This window comes from Panthera tigris, chromosome D4, assembly GCF_018350195.1.
Source record: "Panthera tigris isolate Pti1 chromosome D4, P.tigris_Pti1_mat1.1, whole genome shotgun sequence".
NCBI lineage: Eukaryota > Metazoa > Chordata > Mammalia > Carnivora > Felidae > Panthera > Panthera tigris.
In genome coordinates, this window is record NC_056672.1 from 39,329,357 (window position 1) to 39,350,867 (window position 21,511).

The 21,511-nt window shown below is 43.3% G+C and overlaps 1 protein-coding gene across 5 annotated transcripts in view; it reads right to left on the minus strand.

Annotated features, from left to right (window-relative positions):
- The window catches only part of NFIB (nuclear factor I B), a 239,284-nt gene extending 220,003 nt beyond the window's left edge, over positions 1 to 19,281 (minus strand). For 2 of the 5 annotated variants that reach the window (XM_042963390.1, XM_042963391.1), the window contains exons 1-2: positions 18,647 to 19,273; positions 11,980 to 12,511 (exon numbers count right to left, since the gene is read on the minus strand). In XM_042963390.1, the coding sequence (XP_042819324.1) occupies positions 11,980 to 12,511; positions 18,647 to 18,676 (562 nt within the window). In that variant the 5' untranslated portion in view covers positions 18,677 to 19,273. Of the gene's footprint in view, positions 1 to 11,979; positions 12,512 to 18,646 lie in introns of all 5 variants that reach the window. The other 3 variants (XM_007098545.3, XM_042963388.1, XM_042963389.1) reach the window with 3 other exon arrangements.
- Positions 19,282 to 21,511: the final 2,230 nt, after the last annotated feature.

The window sequence follows — 21,511 nt, forward strand, 5'->3', positions numbered from 1 at the left end:
ATCTCCAGGAGGCTATGAAAGGCAACCAGTATTTAAGAACCATGAACCATATATGCACTCCTATTTTAGGTCAACCTCATCTTTAAATCGTAAGTGTAAACAAAGCTTTTCCAATGTATTGGAAAGATAAAATACCAAAGCCTTCTGCCATCAACAGCAATCCGTTTTACGTATGTTAAACAATTTTGGATAAAATTTGCTTCATGGACTAAAATACGCACTTTTTAATTTTTGCGTATCCCACAAACAGAAGAATAGCAACTGAACACCAGGTATGTCCTCAAAGAGAAAACGCGTGACACAGATTATTCACAGTTATGTGCCAGAATCGAAACAAACTAATCAATGTTCTGATTCGGCCTGCTGCACATCCCAGTTATCCTTTAACAGATGAACAAACAGTGACATAGCTTTTCCTGTCATTCCTGGCCAGAACCCCCAGGTATTATTATTATAAAATGCTTCATATGAGAATATGACTTTTTTTGGAACGGCACCAACGTGACATTCTCCGGTAGAGATCATGGGTGTGGGTGAATCTGTCCACTTTCCAAACCTGTTGGGCAGAGAGAGCGAGGGGAGCCACCCCCCCGGCCACGGACGTCAAGTGTTATGACCAGCTCCCCGTAGATCTGCCCACAAAAGCTGACCACGGGATCCAGCCAACCAGAGCCATAAAGTCAAACACTCATCCCAAATCTAGCTTGAGAAGAAGTAAATGTTCTAACCCTTTCCCATGTGGCTTCCAGTTGTTCTCAATAAAACTGAAATCACTTTAAGTAAGAAATAGCAAGTTTTTTTTTTCCCCTGGAGATCACTTAATTAATTTTCTTAAAACCATAAAAAGGATAAATGGGGAAGACTGACTTAAAGGAGAAAAGCTAAGTGGTAATGAAGTCAAAACAATTCATGCAACTAATTAAACATTTTGAGTGTTGACCCAACCAGGGGTGACTTTTAAATAAGACACTTACAGACTTAGCGTCTAAAAACCAGCGGCATGGTCTTCTTCAAGAACAATCCAGCCGAGCTGGCCACATCATCACTTCTGTCCAACCAAATTTAAAACACAAGTGTAGTTCTCCCAAATGCTGGCAATTTAAATTTTTGGTAAATAAAAGTCTTATGCTTTTACTGGAATGCAATGAATTACAAGTCTTGCTAGGACACCCTTCATCTGATACCAAAGTTGAGTTATGTATTCAGAGAGGTGCTAATAGAATTATTTTACTCCTTCCTTTGACACACCACTAGATTGATCACAAAACTACTTCTCTGGTAAATGTGATATGAAGGACTGCTAAAGCTGCACAGTTATCCTAGTTTAAGTAGATTTTAAAACTATATACAACTAGCTAACTTTGTATTCCTACATTTAGAGGTCTTACTAACAAGTATCTATTCACATCACTGATCAGGCCTTTCATTTTCTCTTGGGAATGTCTTATCACCTGATGTGTACAAACTAATTGATGACCTTTTGCTTCAACACCCAATCACTCCTTCTCTTCAACATTATGGTAGCTTCTCTGGACGTCCATGTTATGTGATGTTCCTTTACATAGAGCGATAATGGCTATTACTAACATTACCGCTTTTCTTTCATGAATTATTTCATTTAATCCCAAAACAGTCCTGTGAAGCAGACATTTTAATCCCCATCTTACAAAACAGAAAACCAAAGCACCTAGAGCTTACGTGGCTTGACCAAGGTCACAAAGCTGATACAGGGTAGAATCAAGACTAGACCCCTAATTGTCAGAGTCATGCATGTACTTTTGGTGCTGGAAAAAACCTAAAATGGCAGGAAGAAGGGAGATGTACTCAACTCCAAAAGCAACCCAAAATTCAAAGGATGACAGAATATTTTAAATTGCAGTTAGTCGCTCTTCAAGCTATGAATGAGCTATCCCTCTTAAGTAGTTCCTACAAGATCTAAGCCCTACTTCTCTCTTTTTTTCCACCTTCACTTTTCCTCTTTCACTTCTGTAACACGCACTTGGGTACACACATACACACCCACACCCACACCCACACCCACACCCACACCCACACCCCCCCCCCACACACACACACACCCCAGCATCCACCAACTACCCATGGTCCAGGAACTTAACCTCTGTAACTCAACAGTTGAGATCCATTGTAAGTTCTTTCGCTGGAGGAACTGAGACTGACTTCAGGAAGAAGTCATAAATATTCATAATCCTCAAGAGCTGGTCAATGTTTTCCAGCCACTGTCCCACTGCATCCGACCCATTAACCCACTAGCCATATCCAAACCCAACTCTATGGTGGCTCTACCACTGAGGAAGCCAACGAGTGAAAAGAAAGCCAAGAGACATGTCTTTGAGTCTAGACTGGGTTTTACAGAACAGAGAAAAACTAACGCTACTGAGTAAAACCAGATTCAGTGTATTTCGTTCACCCTTCTTCCTCGAACCCCTGGGATGCTGGATTATCAACACAATTAATGCTGAGAAGCATTTAAATTCCTTGATCTTGTGAACATTCCTGGGGGAAAAATAGTTTCAAACAACAGTCACCTAACAAAAAAGAAAAGAAAAGAAAAGAAAAGAAAAGAAAAGAAAAGAAAAGAAAAGAAAAGAAAAGAAAAAGTAACATCCTCTCACCTGCCATTTCAGTTATTTTTTTAAATGGGAATAGAAAAATCTAGTGCTTTTTCCCAAGGTTCTAGTGTCTGTACCACATTGTCTCTCATCTGTCAGCGTATCCACACACATGTATAAACAGCATGCGGCGTGCAAGTAAGGAAATGCACATTCTAACTTAAACTTCCTTTTTTCCTCTAATAATTTAAAAATAAAATGTAACAGCTTGGATTTTAAATATTTAATCTGGCAAATATAGGAAAAATCATGAACTACAGTGTCATATTTGGCAAAGAAAAATTTGGTAGGATAAAAATATCTGTGTTTTAGCATTTTAGAAGGCATTTCCAATATTTTAAAAATAAAATTATTTCACTGCTTCAGAAGAGAACAGAGGTAAAACTCCATTTTTGCCTACGGATCTTCGTGAAGAATACAAAGACAATTTTTATGTTCATTAAAATAAATATTCAATTTCACATGCTGGCAAAAGTCCCCACAGAAATAAAAACTTCCCATCGACTAATGGTTCGCTACCATGTATTGGAACTTAAGCTATTTAAGTCACAAAGAATAGGCTTCCCCTAAAACCATACACTCTGAGTTATAAGATGGAATACGTAAAGTTACAACATCACTCTGATTTCCGGAAAATTGTGGCTTGTCCTGCATGGTTAGTAGGAGGCTTTTTCCAATGCTGGACAAAGATTTACATGGGGAAGTTTAGAAGTCAGTTGTTTTAGGACTTATATATTGGTACCCAAAAGCATAAATAAATCTATCACTTTTACCCTATGCAATGACAATAAAATATTTTTATTGTAACAGCTGAAAATGTTGAAAAGCGATTATTAAGGAAATCATAAATATAAAAAGCTGAAAAGTCAACCCCAGAAGAGTGGGGGAAAGGAAACTGTGATGTGCATCATCATAAAACACGGAAACTGAAAATCTAAGCAGAAGGAATTCAAATCCCTCCAAATGCCAGAATACTATCCCCCAACTCTTGCAGCAAGGAGGGCTGCAAATTTGTCCCCATCACTGTCAGCAAACAAAAGAAAGTCACTTCTACAGCCAGACCATGTCAAACAGAAGACATGGCTACTGCAGAGGGACGCCTCGAATCCACTGGGGTGTAAAGTCAGGGCTGGGGCTTTTTGTCAGCTATTACCATAAAAGAATAAGAGGAAACAGTGACATTACTGCACAATAGAAAGGTCAAACAGCTTGCAGCCATTTCGTGACCCAGACAAGTCAAGGTCAAAGGATTCAGGTAGCAACTTAGCCAGGGCATAAGTTACAGCACAAATGAATTGTTTTAACACATCAGCTTTGGTCAATTAAACCTAACAAGGCAAGTTGCATCACGTAGCAGGGTTCCTGACACCAAGGCCAGAAGCTGAGACCGACCTCATAAAACAAGGCTTTTAACATAGCATAGCAAATTTAAGGTAATCCATCCAGAAACTGCAGATGTCAGAATAATAAAATACAAGTTGTCCTAAGCAGGAACATTTTTCACACTTTAGATTTCACTAATAGAGGGGTATAGACTGGGTATTGACATACTCGTGTTATTAACATAGGCATAAATGTAATCCCCTCCTCACGTGAATTACAGAATGCACCCTATTTCAAATAACTTTCTTAACATCTGTGCTCATGATTAGATTTTTGTCCTGAGCTCTGCCATTCCCTGTTAACAGCGACACATTTTTTCCACGCATTTTTTTTTCAAAGTGTGCTTTGGAAAACCCAAGTTTTTAAAGAAATCTTCAGCCTCATTCAGCATCAGAATATAAATTAGTGTCACTTCGTATTAACTGATTCCTATTAAAGGCTTTTGTGCAGTTTCGTGGGACATAAGTGTATCTTAAAATTCAACTGAATCCTATGTATTAGATTTTCTATTTTGAGAAACAGAGTTAAATCCAACCCCAAATTTTAAACTGCACAGACTTAGAATAAAGACTTTTTTTTTCCAAAGGCAATTCTTACTTTCTTTTTTGCACTTGTTTAAACAAATCCCATTTTCAAATGATTTGTGCCTCATCCAGAACTTACTACATGCTCTGAACTGCCTTAAAATGGGATTCTGAAAATATACAACCTCCAGGCAACTCTCAGCTAGTAAAATTACTTCATCCATCACCCCATATTTTCAATTATATAGTCCTTATTCAGAGTTCTTTAATTTGTCTGTGATTCATCAACGCTGTCCTGTTTAAACTATCATCATAAAAGAGAGAATATGTGTTCCTAAGTGTTTTATTATAAACAATATATTTATGCACAGGAATAGTTTGCATTCCTATCTTAGAACACTGCTTGATGTAAATTTTGAGGACTTTTTTTTTTCGATGTGTGGCCTTCAATTCAGCCTCAAGGTCTTTCCACCTCATTGGTTAATTGCTAGCCATTTCTTCCAATTTTCTGAATAATATAACAACCAAAAGCCCAACCATTCAAGTCCCATTAGCCTCACATCCTGTACCGTTCAGTCTAACACAAGCTAATCCCACAGACTCACTCCTCACTACACGGACTTCACAAGGTCCTCGCCGTCTGATGATTTATGCTCGATGCCAAATCCTCACAACTGAATTCAGTTAAATTAACCACATCACATAATTAGAGTTCAAGGGCCCAAGAACGCTCTCTACAACGGGACGACGTACCGTGTGGCCACAGGAAAGCATGCATGATTCAGAGGAAGTTCCCCTCTTGCTGTGCTTGGCGCTGAGGCACGCTGCTGTTAAGAACCCCAGTTTCCCATCACATAACCACCAGTCCTTGAGACTTCTAAAATTATTCCTCCCCCACAAGGATGGAGGGGGAAAAAGCTGGAAACTTTGCTTAGAACATTACATGTGGCTGGTCACTTGCTCCGCCACGGCACATAGAAAATGCTATCCTTCCCCAAGCAGAAATCCCTACCGAGAAGCTGGGCATCACCCTTGCCTCTGCCCACGATTTCTGATATTGAACAATCTCCCATTTCAGTAAGGTTTTCCTCCGCTATCTCCACTCTCTGCAGCCCTAAGCTTCCAACAAAGCGGTAATTATTCCCTTCACTGTAAAGTCAGTTATCATACAAGCCACTGGGATGACAGAAAGGAAAACTTACTTATCTCCACTTTTACAAATTCCAGAGAATTCTGACTCAGCCGTGCGCTGGGCCCCTCCCTCTTCAGGTGCTGAAATCCTAACAGGCCGGCAGAGATGGCAAGGGTAAAAGAGTGTCGTGACAGAGGTTTTTTAACCCCACGGATCCAGTGTTTCAGTCCAGTCAGGCACAGTGAACGTTTATGAGGAGAAAGGCTTTACTAAGTCAGATATCTTGGAGCGTTTCAGACTGAAATGCCACATGTGAAAGGAAAAAGTTAACGGAAGGATTAAAACTTTAATTTCCTTTTGGCAATTCCCTCCCAAGTTCCAACTTTAAGGAAAAACAACTTAGTAAATAAGAAATCCTACCCAATCTATGTTACCTCGACGTGTGGAAACACTCCCCCACACCACGCTAGAAAACAGCAACTTTAAAGAACTTAAAGCAGTGGCCATAGGTGTCCTCCCTAAATGGCTCCTGCCCAAGCTCCAAGGCACACACTGAATCTGTCGAGGAGTCACCCTTGGGAAGGAGTCACATCTCCCCCCAAATTACCATTATTCCTGAATAATGAACAGCATTTCGGTTCTCTTACATACAGAGTCATTTTACCACTCAAGAGGCATAGTGCACTGAATTTGCAGATCCAAACCCATAATCTAGATGAATATTTTTTATTATAAAATGTGTACTGCTGTGCATATGGGGGAGGGCGGGGAGGGCAGAAGGTGTGTGGGATGTCTAATGCTGTCGGTAGGATATTTTCCCTACCTTCGCTGCTTCCAGAAAGTGGGTCACTGTTATTTTTTTTTTAATATTTGAAAATCATAATGGATGTAACAAACGAGCCTCTCCTCTCTCTCTCTCTCTCTCTCTCTCTCTCTCTCTCACTGTCTCTCTCTCCCCCTCCCCTTTCCCTTTGAAAAGTGAAATCATATTAACAGCAATGCAAGAGCTTAGTTTGCCATATCAGAACACAGATGCCAAGCTTTCCCAGCTGGCAACTGGGGCCTCTGAGTTTAACTCTTGAATTGTCTAGCAGAGCTCTCTTATGGCGGGGACATCATGGCATGGAGGGTGAACTTCTGGCCCCTTAGACTGTGTTTTCTTCTTATCAGTGAGAAAATTGCTAAGTATCTTATCTTACAATATATGTTCCCACAAAGGTCTCATTAAGCCTAGGAGCTAGGCATGCCAGTAAGAGCCATTCTTTATCTGGTGAATTGTGTGTGAGCCAGAATGCAAACAAATGTGCACTGCAGTTCATGAGTTCAGTCAAGGACAGGATGCTAGATGGGAAAACTTAGCAGTGTTCCCCTAAGTCAAACATGCACACCAACTTTACGCTCTCTGAGCACTTCGCAATGCAAGCACGCCAAATCATCCTAGAGAGCAGCCTACTCGTAACACAGTATAAAAGCTTAGTTTTCCCCATAATGGGAAATACCTGCAAATGAAGTGAAATTTATTAAAATGTTAAAACACGCTGTCAACTTGCAAACCATTATCTACTTAAGCTTTTCATAAAGAAATAATTGTTACCCAAAAGGATTCTAAAAGTCAGTAACTGAGGGAGGAAAATAATTCTTCGCATTTGCTTCCTCGCTAATGATATGTGACAACCGGGAAGGATTTTTCAAAAACAATAATAATGATGTAAACAAGTCACATTTTTCACAACTTCCAAACGTACTTTAATGATCACAACACTTAACAATAACACAACAAAAGTTGCCATCCAGCAACGGACCATGATTTTAAGGGCTCCACGAGGCTGAGGGAAACCCCGCTTTGATGAGAGCCATGAAGTTCCTGGCCTCTCTTCAGTATCCGAAACAGGTTTAATAAGAGTGCAAAGGAGAGTCCAAAAATCAGTTAGGCTGACTTAGTTTAAACTCTAACCTGTTAAATTCAGGACAACAGTTACTATCTCTTGAGATCTCTAAACTTCTTAGTATGTTCTGACCTCTTCCTGCCTCAGAGAAAGCCCAGTTCCCCCACCCAACCCAGCCTGTTCCCCCTTCATCCGGGACACAGCCTGGACCCAAGGCCTCCCATAGGCCAGACTTCCTTCCCTGCAGCCCTTTGGGTAGAACTGCTAATCCTTCTTATTAATTAACGAGATAACGGTGGTTAACGGGAAAGCGGCAGTAATGCTAACTATCTAGGAAACTTCAACCAAAATTATTTCAGCCCTTTGGTTGCTTTTCCTGGTGTGCAGAATTGTGCACTGAGAATCTGGCAACCTTTTGAGGCAGAATTGGGAAATTCAGCCATGAACGATTTGTATCAGACCTTAGCACATAGGTTTCCTCATTAAGATTTGCTTATTTTTTTTTTTAACATTTACACTGTTACACACTGCTAACTAGAAAGAAAAGTTAGATCCTCTCAACATGTTACTACAAAATTTGGAAGGGCAGAAACTGAAGGAACTAAAACTTGCATAAGAAATAAGCAGTGATGTGACTGAAAGCAATACTCAGTCATAATGAATGCATTATATATCACTCCATTCAGCTGGCCCTCCACACCCTCACTGCACACCCTGCATCATACAGCCCACTTCTGTCCCAGTAAGGTGTCCTGTGCAAGGCTTGCCTGGTTTTTGTTTTGTTTTGTTTTGCTTTCACGGATGCAATCACAAAGACAAGATGGGGAATAGTTACCACCTGCCCCAGAATCACTGGACATCTTTAACATCTTTGGGAAAATGGAGGCCACTTTAGAGCTATTTTTCCCTTTAATCTCTCCCAGGCTTTAAAAAAAAAAAAAACACCTAAAAAATAAAAAGGAAGGGTTTTATATTAGCTAAGGTTTGCTGCAGCAAACAAGCAAGCAGCTTTCATTCAGGGATTGTCAAAAACTTTCCAGTGTGCCCACTGCAATGCGGATGCCAACCAACGAATCAAAGGCATTCAGCAACTAGACAAAGAGGGTCTGATGCCAACCTCGGTGCCACTGGCAACCATTATTGGCATCAAGCACAGTGTCTGCCTTTTTTTTCCCCCTCGCCTGGCACTTCACAAACAAAATGGCGGTTCTTGTAGCAACGAAACAGCCGAAGCGCAGCTCTCTGAATCAATAGCGTCAAATGATTTTATGGATTTAAACGCAGTTACTCCCCCATGATGTGTACATTTTAGGTAAAGTGAGGGGCTTATACAATTTTACAAACGACTGGATCGAACACGACCCTTTACTAATGTAGAGAAATAGAACAAATGGACTAAATTGCGGTCAACCGGGCTATATGCGTAGAAGAGGCTGAATAACAAAGAGATTTAGCCTTAAAGAAAATACTGCCTTGTGGCCATGTGATGCGAAGGTCTAATGCACTACACATCAAAAATGATTTCAAAATGCATCAAGTTTTCCCAAAACCATATCAGATGCAGATGTAGTACTATGGCTTGTGTCAAAGCTCTAGGAACTTTCCACATTTCAAAAAACATGAGGCTGCTGGGCATGAGGGGGGGAAAAAAAAAGAAGTGTGGGTTGAACCAAAAGAGAAAGAGGGAAAAAGAAAAGCATAGGAAGTTGGCCAACAATGGAACTTTATTATATGTTGGTCTTTATTTCATCCTCCAAAAGAGATGCAGCTTGTGATCTTGTATAAATAACCAAGAGGACTATTGACATTTCTAGATCTGGAAATTGTCAATATATTGTAACATCACTCCACACTGCAATGCGGATGCCAACTAACAAATCACAGGCATCCTGAGCTAAACAAAGAGGGTCTGATGCCAATCCTGGTGCCAGTGGCAACCATCTTTGGCATTCTCTCTGTTCTTTCTCGTGTTTTCCTCCCAGTCGCTTAGAAGTGGGGAGACAGAGAAAAAAAGGGGGGGGGGAGAAAGGTAATTTCATTGCTCATTCTACTGTAAACATTACAGTTTTCTTTTCCTATTTTTCTTTCATGTCTTTCTTCATACTTCTTTGCCTGATTTATAAAACAGACTTAAGTGGGTTTTCATGTACTTAAAGGAGGAATAAAGAGTCATGATGGGAGATACGCAGCACTTTGATTGACTGCAGACTTATCTTTGTAAATGCCTTCTTCAATCAATTGTACTGCGAACCAACACAATTAACCTACATTTGACCAAAAAATAAACCAAGAAAATAAAAAGATGCAAATTTGGAAAAAAAGGAAAACGCAAAAGCATCCTGATGTGACTTTTTCAAAGAAAGAGCCAACAGATGTTAAGAAGAGATGCTGCGCTGGCAGATAGGAGAGGATACAGAATAGACGTACGGGGTAAAATAACGAAAGCTTTCTATGACAGATACTTAGAACAACAACAAAATCAGTGTCTTATCTGAAAACATGGTCTCCGAGAGTTGTTTTTAAAACTTCGTGATTATTAGGACCCATGGTGCAAAGCAGAAGGCATTTCTGCGGTTTTCTTTCTTCAATCTATCTTCACAAATCCAAAGGATGTGTTCTTTATTGTCAGTTCATCAACCAAGAGAGTTGGCTGCCTGCCCCGGGAGGGAATGTACATACGTGCACACCTCCAGGACTAGCCTTCCAGCAAGTCAGAGTATGAGCAGCAGTGAATCTTCCCTCCCTGCACTACAAAGTTGCATGACCCACTTTTTAAAACTTTACTTCCAGCCTTGACTTTCACAATTCACGTACAACACACTCTACAGTCCAACGCACATACGTAGCCCACCTTCCGAGGTCACCTCCTAGACAGCTGTCAGTCAAATTAAGTGTCGTGTGTTAATGGCCTTGGATTTTAGGACACACAGGGTGAAAACAGAGTTTTCCCTAAACCATCAGTGCTTGCACTTTAATCCTTAAATGCACGGAAATGGTAAATGCGGTGTTTCCAAGAGAAAAATAGCAAACGTTCCAAATATGTGTTGTCCAGCATATTATTTAAAATCAAACTAGACATTCTTCAATGACGTTTAAGCATTATCTCTAAAACTGTATCAAGGAATTATAAAGACAAAAAGCACATGATAAGTATCTAGATTTCTGAGCCAAACGACTATAACCCTGATATTTTATTTTCTTGGACAGTAATAAAGTTCAGACCGATTTCTTGAATCCCACATTTGTATGACGAACATCAGATACCCGTCAGCCACCGCTATCCGCCTCCCTCCCACCAGGCCGAGGTAGGAAATGACCCACCATCTGTGACAAATCCAACCTCAGTCCACTTTTGGTATGCTGCTTTTTAAAATGATGTTTTACTACGGACTGTTGCTAATACGTGGAAATCTGTATCTTGACACATGTATTTGAAGAAGAGCAACTCTCACTATTTAAGGAAAGGCATACTAAGAAAAATAAAAAATAATAAAGACACATTTCATGAACTCAAAAATACGTTCAGCAAAAATCTCACCTATTTTTGACTCATCCGGGCAACATTTACACCACCCTCTTTACCAAGTATTTTTTTAATAGGTATGGTATGTGGTTTCCACATTCTTTTTGAGATTTATTTTAAACCAGTGTAACCAGTCCACTTTCTGTTTTTGTTCTGTCAGGAGGGCTACACCTTTTCTCCTCGGTAAGTTTGATAAATTCACATTCAAGTAAACTAATGATACTAAGTCTTCCCAAGTCACGCTGGGGAAATATTATAACGTAAATTATTTAAACAAGAACTACAATCCATTCCATCGACAGTGACTATTATTACACAATCAGAAGTAGGTGTTGATAGAAATATTTAAATTAAATAAATCTAGCTCTACGTAAGATACACTTTCTGATAGACAAATGCTACCTTGGGCATTTTGCAATAGGAAATGTTAATTCTATTTTCGGTGCAATAGGACTAGATTCGTAAATAAAGTTCGTCTACCACGCTAGTTAGGAGGCTATACTGAGATTTTTAAAAAGCGGGTTTGACTCTTCATAAATAAATTTACATTTTCCAACTGAGAAAAGATGACTGCATGCAAGGAATGTTGCCGAGGACAAAAAGTGAATCGTAATTAACTATCTTTTGCAGACTAGTCTGCGTCTTTGAAAAGGTATATGCTTTCAAAGACATTTGAAAATGCATCTCTTTGTGGTCTTTTGTAAGACATCCACGCCTATCCAGGTACGAAAGCTCCATGTCTATTTCCACGGCTTGCACGTGGCCGTGGGCATGGGAGTAGCCAGAGTGGGTGAAGGAGGTCTAGGGGCCTCGAGGACCATCTAACCCAAGCCAGATACTCCGCATATGGGGTTTGTGAGCAGTGTTTGCCGAGCTACAAGAAAGAACGATCTGCTCCTACCTTGCTCCTGCACGTAGTATGCCAAAAACAAATCAAGCTCCTTAACTGATACTGTGATATGATGTGGCTGGACACAAAGTGCTGGGTTTGTGCAATGTGGGGATTTCATGAGCCGCTCTCCATCGGTACTTTCCAAGGGGATGCCTTTGAACAGGATCACCATGACTAGATCCAGACGCCAGACTTTGTCTGCCTGTCGCAGGCAGTCGATTCTCCTGATCTTACCCTTCTGGTCGGGATTGGATAAGACACAGCACGGGTGCTTCTTGCCAGTCACGGTGAGCACAAAGTCCTCTCGGTACTCCTGGCGGATGTCTTTGCGCAGTTTGGCCAGGAGCCTGGATGCCCACTTCTGTTTGATTTCAGGCTTTTCGCTGAGAAGCTCATCTTTGACTGCTCTTTCTTCATCCTTTGACATTCGCTTCTCATGCTTTTTAAAGTACTTGCGTTTCCGAGCCTGCAGGTTGAACCAAGTGTAGGCGATTGCACGGACGTGTGGGAGTAGTGCCTCGATGAATGGGTGAAATTCATCCTGTGGAAGATGGGGGTGGGGGGGGGGGTCAGGGGAGAATACATACACAGTCAGTTTCATTGCAAAGGCTCAAAAAAAAAAAAAAAAAACTACAATCCATTCCCAAGCACTACAAAAAGTTAGGCATAAAAATAACATTTTTTTCTTATTTAAAATTATCAAAATAGCAAGACAAGAAGAAAATAAAGTATGACAAGCAACCCCTTTTCCACCAAAACTTACAGGTTGATTCTGCCTCCTAAAAAGAAAATAAGATTTATATTTGTATTTCCACTCTGGCCCATCCCCCTCATTCCCACCATGCATCCTACATTCTTTAAAACGTAAGTAAACCAAGGTGCTTGGCACCTAATTTAATATCTAAATATTTGATTGACCAACTAACGCTAAGCAGTACCATTTTACAAAGAACACAGTGAGATTTTTTTTTTTTTTTTTAATCGGAGCAGAGCTGTTCAGAAGGCAGGAGCGATGCCACAGTTCATTTCTCTTCTCTGTGGCACAGAAACACAAAGCATATAGATGCTCAGTGTAATGCCACACAGTTCCCGCTTTTGGAGCATGCTCTCAGCAAGAGGCTGCTGGTGGCTCAAAGAGCATGCGCCATTAAACTTGATCCATTTTCTTATCAAACGTCCAACATTCCAACACTGAAACAGCACCATTCCAAGAGTGGTAACTAGAGAAACCGGTATACAGTGAGGGAAAGTGGGCAAAGGACACAGCTTGTCGTATCAGTGTCCTGAACAGAAGGTTTCCATACTTTGAGCAGTGCGTTCTCTCCCCTCCACCACCAACACTAACCTCCAACACACACACACACACACACACACACACACACACGCATTCTCACTCTATTCTCTCATAGACACAGAGACACGCTCTTTCGCTTTTCAGCAAAAGTTTCTAAAGTTGCAAACAAAAATTATATGAAGGTTCTTCCGGCAGCTTTCCTACAGAATCCGAAGCCCCACAGAGTCGGTTAATTTGTTAACCGATCACAGGAGTATGGCAATTATTCTAAACCCCTTAAAAATCCATCTGAGGTGAACAATGAAAAATGGCAACTTGGCACCAACTTTACATGCTTTGTGTCTCTGCATGCGGTGGCAGGGTGACACCGGGAGTGCACCGCTGGTCACTTACTGCTTTTGTGGAATCAATACAATGCATTTGCTACGCATGTGAATTCTCCGGCAGGACTGTGGGTGCGTGTATGCGTGGCTTGGGAAGCTGCACGTGTATCGACTGTACAGTATCCTGCCTTTTGAATTAAGTGGTCTACCTTAGGGTTCTGCATTTTTCCTGCCTGTTCCATCTAAGCCTTTTTTAAGGGAGGGAGGCAGTGAGGAATGGCAGATAATCTTCACCTACAGATATTTCAAGTGACTTCCCAAAGCAGTTAGCGTTTCATTACTTCCTGCCATAGGTAAAACCTGTCTCATAAGCTTAGGCCTATTTACTGCTCAGAGAAAGAGCTAACCCCCTGTGCACACATTCTGCATGAATGCAATAAACCAAGATCTGAAGCAAATAAGAACTTCCGCTGCGGCCACTTTTCTGGTCACACTGACTGTATTGTCACCCCAACCAGAAAATAACTTTCTCTACCCTATCATATCCCAACGTAGTATGTGCTGGTGCTAGTCACCCTGAACTATGTGAAATAAATTCTCTATCTAACCAGCAGACGGATGAATTGCAGGAGGGTTAAAGATGAAGAAAGTGCCACTGATGCCACTCTAACAAAGAAGGTGTCCCCCCAAAAATCCCATAGAGTTTTGAATCCATTTTGAAGATGAAATTCAGGTTTCCAATGCTAAAGACCGCGCGGTATGTTCACAGCCTGCACTTCCCATACGGAAAAGGTGTATGTATGTCCCATCCAATCAATAATGCAGTTATCAAGGGCTGTAACATATTGCTGTAAAGCGTTCCTACGGCAGAATGAGTATAAATCAAAATTCTATAACAATACAGAAGGCAGATGATTACATCACAGCGTGAGGCATAACCAAATGCCATGGAGGAAATCATTAAACTGATCAGTAGTTTCCAGCAGAGATTTGAACAATTCGGTTACTATGCGAGCACATTAAACTAGGCCATGGAAAGAGTTAAACCACAATCTGTTCTTTGTGTGGGAACAGTCCTGCTAACAGCAACCACAGCCCATGATAAGACCTCCCTATCTCCATATACTTTCTGAGGCCATGCTTTCAGTCTTCACTGTAACTACAAAAACTTTGCTTATCCCCCTTAGACATAATGCAAAGGAAGCCCTGTTCAAGGAAATGTGGACTTAAACATGCTTTGGGAACTCACTTCCTATAATCTGACTTCTACTATGATTTATGGATATGATTAAAAAACATACATATGTACTCATCAGCCAAAGAGTTGAGAATGTAAAGGGTACATGGGGCTGGGAGGGAGCTCTGTCCCGGTGTTTTACCCTTGCCCCACTTTTTAAAAAGCTGTATTATTTTAACAGATATTATTAAGCGGTGGGGTAACTCTTAAGTGTGCTTACATCCTTAAGTACTATGTTCAGTGACATTTCATTTTCTTATAGAGACATCAAACATAGTTTTTACTAAATCTGTTTGAGTTTCAAATCATCTGTCCTGTCACAAATCTCAAAATGTTAATAAATTATTTTACACAATCAAAATGCACATCTGAGGACTGAATTTGGACTTTCTTAGCAAATGCACGCAAAACAATGCTGGTTTTTTTAAGTTTGTCTTGAGTTTGTTGCCAATGTTGCCAAGTAATGTTTTTAAAACACACTTTTTTTCTTATTGATAACTAGAAATAGTAAACTTCCTCCCTCCACAAACTTGCCTTATAAACATCTTTCAGGGCTTTAGCATTCTGTGGACTCCTTTCAAGTGAAACACTTAACATGGAGACATAACCTCCAAAAAAACCAAAAAAAAATGGTAAGTAGAGGTTTGTTATAAGTCACATATATTTCTGTATTAACATACCTAAAATGTCATCTCTCAAGTGTGACTGTTTTCTAACAATGAGTTGCAATATATTCTTAGTCATTTTGAGTGACATGAATATGGAACATAGTAACTGTCTTCATCCAAAAAAGAAAAAAAAAAAAAAAAAGAAGTGATTAAGGCATTCAAATGCCCTAATGAATAGTTTATCACAATAACACTTTACTAAACAATTATGAAAGTTTTTTCTTCAGCTGAGCATCTGAGTGGTTTAAGATCGAATGGCTCTATATCTATACTAAGGTAATATGCCACCCTGCCCTTTCAGAATTTTTATCAAAATTCACTGACATTTCTCTTCTAAAACTTCTTTTAATTGATCTAAATTGATAAAATAACCAAGTTACAAATTTCAAATATAAAAGTAAACAATCTTAATTCCACCAGAAATATTTATTCTTCTTCACAGAAACAATGGTTTCCATGAAACAGATGGAAAATTAGATCAATATAGAGGTGGAAGAATAAATACTAGATCTTCTTGGAGCATTGCTATATAATAATAAACCATTAAAGCTATGTACCTGAAGAACTTGACCGACAATGAAATTTTAAAAGTCAATGCAATCATGGCAGGTGAAAGTTTTATTAAGGGTTTACATTATTTTTAGAAAAAGCAAAATATTAAATCATACATGATGGTTCTTAATTTTCCTTTTATGTCTGATTTAACTGAGGTAGAAATACTGATCTACTGACACTTTTACATCACACGTTGCTAAATAGCAACTTTAACTGTAGCTCCTTTTGAATTAAAATTCTTTCTAAAACCTAGACACTTTATTGCAACAACTGAGACACTTTGTAAAGTTTTCAACCAGTTAAGAATGTTTCTCTATTCTGTATTTATACATCCTAAAAAACATTTTGCTCTAGCCATTAGATTCCTATCATACAAAACTAAACTACTGGTCTGATATAAAAGTTGCACTGTTAATGTGCTCTTACTTTTGTAACACCCCACGTTACCTATAAAGTCACAGAGATATTAATTAAGTGAGAATGTGAAAGCTACAATCCCTTCTGTAGTATAGGCCTTCAATCCCAAAAACAGTTTTAATACGTCAACCTAGATTTACATTACTAAAACAGTAGAGAATATTAGTCATCATGAATTAGCGTTGGTAAGTATGTGTTCTTGAATACTAATGTGAGAGCTGAATGATTATGCTATATATGCTCCTAATATTCCATATGTCACGAAGCTGCAATGTTATCTCCAATGTACAGGAATTAAGTTAAAGCTAGTGACTTTACAATGATATTTAGAGGAAATCAAAAATGCAATGTAATCGCTAGCAATGTTTCTGAGCAACTGATGCTAGAAATCTAAATTTATATAGAAAAGCAATCTTTTACAGGTGAGAATAAGGGATGTGGTACTTTGTAAGCGAAAAAGCTTACCTCAATTTGTTTCAATGGAGCTATGCTTCAATAATGTAAAAATAATATCAAATGAACATGGTTTACTAGGAGAAAAAAAAATCCTGCTGATGGGTAATATGAAAGGTAACTTTTACAACTGAAGGCAATTCGCTATACCTGAAACAGTTTCATCATCATATTTATTAGCTTTTATTCATAGCTTTAAAATACAAATAGCTCAGCAACTCATTTTTCCAGTTTTGTGAAATTAAAGTGCACGTTACTTGCTGAAAATAGCCATATCTAAGTTAATCATACTCAGATGCCAAACAAAATATAAACAATAAAAAATGTGTCAGCCAAAAAGCTACAGGACTGTATCCAATCACTGAATAAGCCTTATCATTGTTTTCATCTTCATTCACAATTTATGAATGCCTTAGTCCTTTCCAATCACAATGGCTTCTAATTGTCATACAATTGAAATCTTAATCATTTGTCCATTATAAAAATGCATCACCGTGATATCGGATTTTTTAAAATAAGTGTAACACACCTAAGACCTGGCGACACTTCTTTAACTGTTTAGGTTTTTTTTGTTTTTTTTTTTTGTTTTTTTTTTTTTTGCCAATGTCAAAGAAAATGGTTATCAATTACCAATGGTGACACTGCCTCCAAAAAGCTGAAGTCAACTGTCCGACACCTTCGGAGGTTTAAAATACTGCTTCAAATAACAACTCTGGGCTAAGGTATTTAGTGAGTTCGCCAGCGGTTAGTTGGCTGGGCGGCGATGAAAACTGCCCCCAGGTAAGTCTGTTCGGTCTCTCTGCTTTTCCATTTGACCGTCTGGTTTAAAATTATATAAATCGTGTTCTCAAAAATGTGTAAAGCCAGTATTTTATGTCATAACGTTGTTCCTAAGGACTTAGGAGGGCAATTTTCAAAGTGAAAAAAATGTAAATGACCTTACTTTTCCAGCATTACTTTCTGCCTTCTGAGCTACGCCCAAATATCGTCAAAGGAACAGGTCTCCACAAAATGAACATATTCTAAAGTCCTTAACTTTCACCACGACCAACTAACTCGTGTCAACGTAAAGACTGCCTTTGTGGTGTGGTCACGGGAAACCTCAAAGTGCGGATCACGATGGACCAGAGTTTCAGATCCCCAAATTAAGCAAAGGAATGGGTCCCCGGACCACAACCTCCGACTCCCTCGGTCGCCCGCCCACTGCCTGCAGCGGAGTCCAGAGGCGCCCACAAGGACTCGTGCTGGAGTCCCCTCGCCCAAGTTCACTGCTTGTTTATAAGGGCTCAGTCCCCCCTAAAGCTCCTCTAAAGCCCGAATCAGTCTCAGCGCTCCAGCGACCGACCGGGGCGACGGGCACCCTGGGCAGGGGCGCCGCGTAGCAGCAGGCACTCGGGGGGCCGCGCAGGGGCTAGCGCTCCCGGGCCCGGGCCCTGCCCACCCCCGGCGGCCTCGCCCGGCCCAGCTGCCCTGGCAGCGCGCGGGCTCCGGCTCCCGAGCCCGGGGCGCGGGGCTGGGCGCGCGGGATGGCCTCGGGCGAGCGGCCGGCCGCGCGCCGGCTCCCACGCCGCCCCGCAAATCCCGCCGCAACTCCGGGCCACTTCTGCGAGGGGCAGGGGCGTACCGAGGTTAACTAAAGCCGTTAATTGTCGGCAGACGAGAGCAACAAAACAAAACAAAGGCATTTCGGACTAGAGAGAAAGCTCGAGAGAGCGACCGAGACATGTACCTGAGTGAGACAGATGGGAGAATACATCATGACTTCGCCTTAAAACGCACTTTCCCGGAGATGCCCAAGAAAATCTTCGAGAAGCAAGAATTTCATCTATTCATTTTACAGTCATCTGAGCCCCGCGATGCGATCAATCAGGACGGGGCTCTGCGCTGGATCACCGCAACTTCACAACAAACCCAGTCCTCCTTAAATAGCCAAAGATTCAAGTTCACTCGGCGTGCTAGATTTCCCGGGGTGAAATCCAATCTACACTTTTAACCCTCTTGCAGTCCGAGCGCGCTGGCCCTGCTCGCCGAGGCCGCCGCCGCCGCCGCCGGTGTTGGCTGCTTTTCGCCTGGGTTTGGGGATTTATTTTCTGTTTTGCAGTTGTTGTTGTTGTTGGGGGCTAGGGGGTGCGCGAAGGTTCGGTGTGGGTTGGATTGGGGTGGTGGTTGGTGGTGAAATGCTTTTTTAAAAAAGGCGGGGAGGGGGGCGCAGGAGAGAGCGCGGGAGGGAGAGCGAGGAGAATGTGTCACCGCGCTGGGAAAGTTCAAGGTTACAGCCCCGAGCACTGCGGCAGGATTCCGGAGTGGCGATCGCAGGCGAAACTTTGCCGCGAGCCGACCATGTGTGTGCGCGAGGGGGAGCGTGAGCGAGTACGCGCGGGTGGCGGGGCGCGCGCGGGAGAGGGCTGGGTGGGGGCGGGGTGGGTGAGGGAGAAGGGAGAGGCTGGGGTGAGGGAGGGGGCTCGGGCGCAGGTCTCCCGGGCGGAAGAGGCTCGCGGCGCGGTCCCCGGCTGCAGCCGCCGCCGCCCGCGCCGGCTCCTCCACGCCCGGCCGCCCGACCGCCCGCCTCGCCCCGCGTCTGACCCGGCCGAGCGAGGAGGCTGCTGCTGCTGCCGCCGCTGCCCAGAGCCCAGGGGGATCGGAACGAGCTCCTGAAAAATCCCAAACGATAAATCCCGCTCTCCCGCTCGGCTCCAAACTCCTCTCTTTTCTGCTCTGGGCTCTTTTTTTTTCCCCTCCCTCTCTCGCTTTCTTTCGTTGCAAAACTTGGAAGTTGAAAATTTCACCGGTTCCACCCTCTGGACCCCGCTCGAGCTCTCTCCAAATCAGACTTAAGGATTGTTTTATTATTTAATTACACAATCATCGCTTTACTCCTCCTCCTGCAAACGCGCATTCCTTTTGCACCAGCCTCTCCACACCCCCCGCCCCCCACCTTCCTCCTCCTCCTCCTCTTGCTTCTCTCTTTCTCTTCTCCTCTCTCTCTCTCCCTCTCTCTCTCCCTCATTTGTTAAAGGTCTCATATCCGTGCAACTGAACCATGACTTTTTTTTTTTTTTCCTCCAAACTAGATCTTCTTTCCGCCCTTTGGGCAAGTCCCGCACTCTCCCCACACCACCACATACACATCCACACCCCCGAAAACCCGCCCTGGGAGAGGTATTTCTGTGCCCGCTGCGGACTCTTTAAGCCGCGGGAACATCCGAGTGGGAGAAGCACTGAGCCGGTCTGGGCCCGAGAAAGGAACGAATGGAAAATTCCCTCACACCCAGGCCGCCCCGGGGCCCAGGCTGGGGCGCCGACTCTCGCACCCGGGGCGGGCGCGGTCCGCCAAAGCCTCCGGCTGAAGGGAGGAGGGGCAGGCCGAGGAGGCGGGGGCCCGAGCGAACTTCGGCTCAAGTAGTTGGGGAGCGCCGGCGCGGACTGGGGGCGGGGGGCGGGGTCCTGTGGGGTCTCCCCTGCGCGGGCCCGCGCCCCGGGGCCGCTCCGCAGGAACAGCGCGCCGCGCTTCGCCGCGGTTTGCCGCCCTCCCGGGGGTGCCCCGTGCACGTGGCCTCGCTCGGAGCGGGAGGATCGGGCCGAGCTGCCGCCGCCGCCTCCTGCTCCCTCCTCCTTCTCCTCCGTCTCCTCCTCCTCCTCCCGCGGCCCGCTCGGCTCTCCTCCTCCTGCAGCCCCGCTGGCTCTCTCCCAATCCCCACCCCCCGGGGCCCGGGGCGCCGGCGGAAAGCGTCTCGCTCCCCGCCGGGGTGCAGGCAGGGCGGGGCGGTGGCGCGCCCGAAGCTGCGGGGCGGGCGGGCGCGCGCGCGAGCTGGGTGCGTGTGCCGCTACGGCCCTGCAGAGGCGGTCGCGCCGGCCTCGCTCCCGCGGGGAGGGCCCCGCCCCCACCCCGGCCGCGAGCCGCGGGTCGCGAGTGAATGAACTTGATTTCGGGTATTTGGAGGAAAGCGATTTGCCTTGCACCCTCTCTGCACGCGCGCGTGCGCGCACACACACACACACACACACACACACACACACACACTCCCCGCCCCCCAAATTCCGGCTTTCGGCAAGGGTTGGGTGGAGAAGAGGTGGAAGCAAAGGCTATCCAGACAATGGAGAGAGGAAAAGTGAGTGCCAGGGACTCCGCGTCTGCCTAGCTGGGGGCTGCCAGGGGCGGTTGGGGCCGAGAAGGGGACTCGACCGCCCCAGGGCGGGGCCGCCCCTACTCCCAACTGTGCTGTGGAGGTCTTGGGGGGCTCCCCTCTGATTCTCCTTTCCTCTCCCCCTCTTCGTCGCCTCTCGGTTTTCTTCCTCAACTTTCTCCTTTCTCTCGCTCTCTCTCGCTTCTGCTCACCGCCCCCCCCCCTTCTGTCCCCCCAGAGGACCTGAAGGAACCAGTGACTTTTTCCTTCACCAAGTGGGAGTTATCCACATCAAGCATTTCACAACGACACATCAAGAAAAGTAGGCAGGTTCAAGTCAACCATGAAATGGTCACTTTTTAACCCCGTCCTGTCCTCATTAGGGAAATGCTCAAACACAGTCCGTTTTCAAAGAGCTCTCTTAATGAGGCGAGCTTGCCAAGTCTACCTCTACCAGCTGCAGCCCCCGC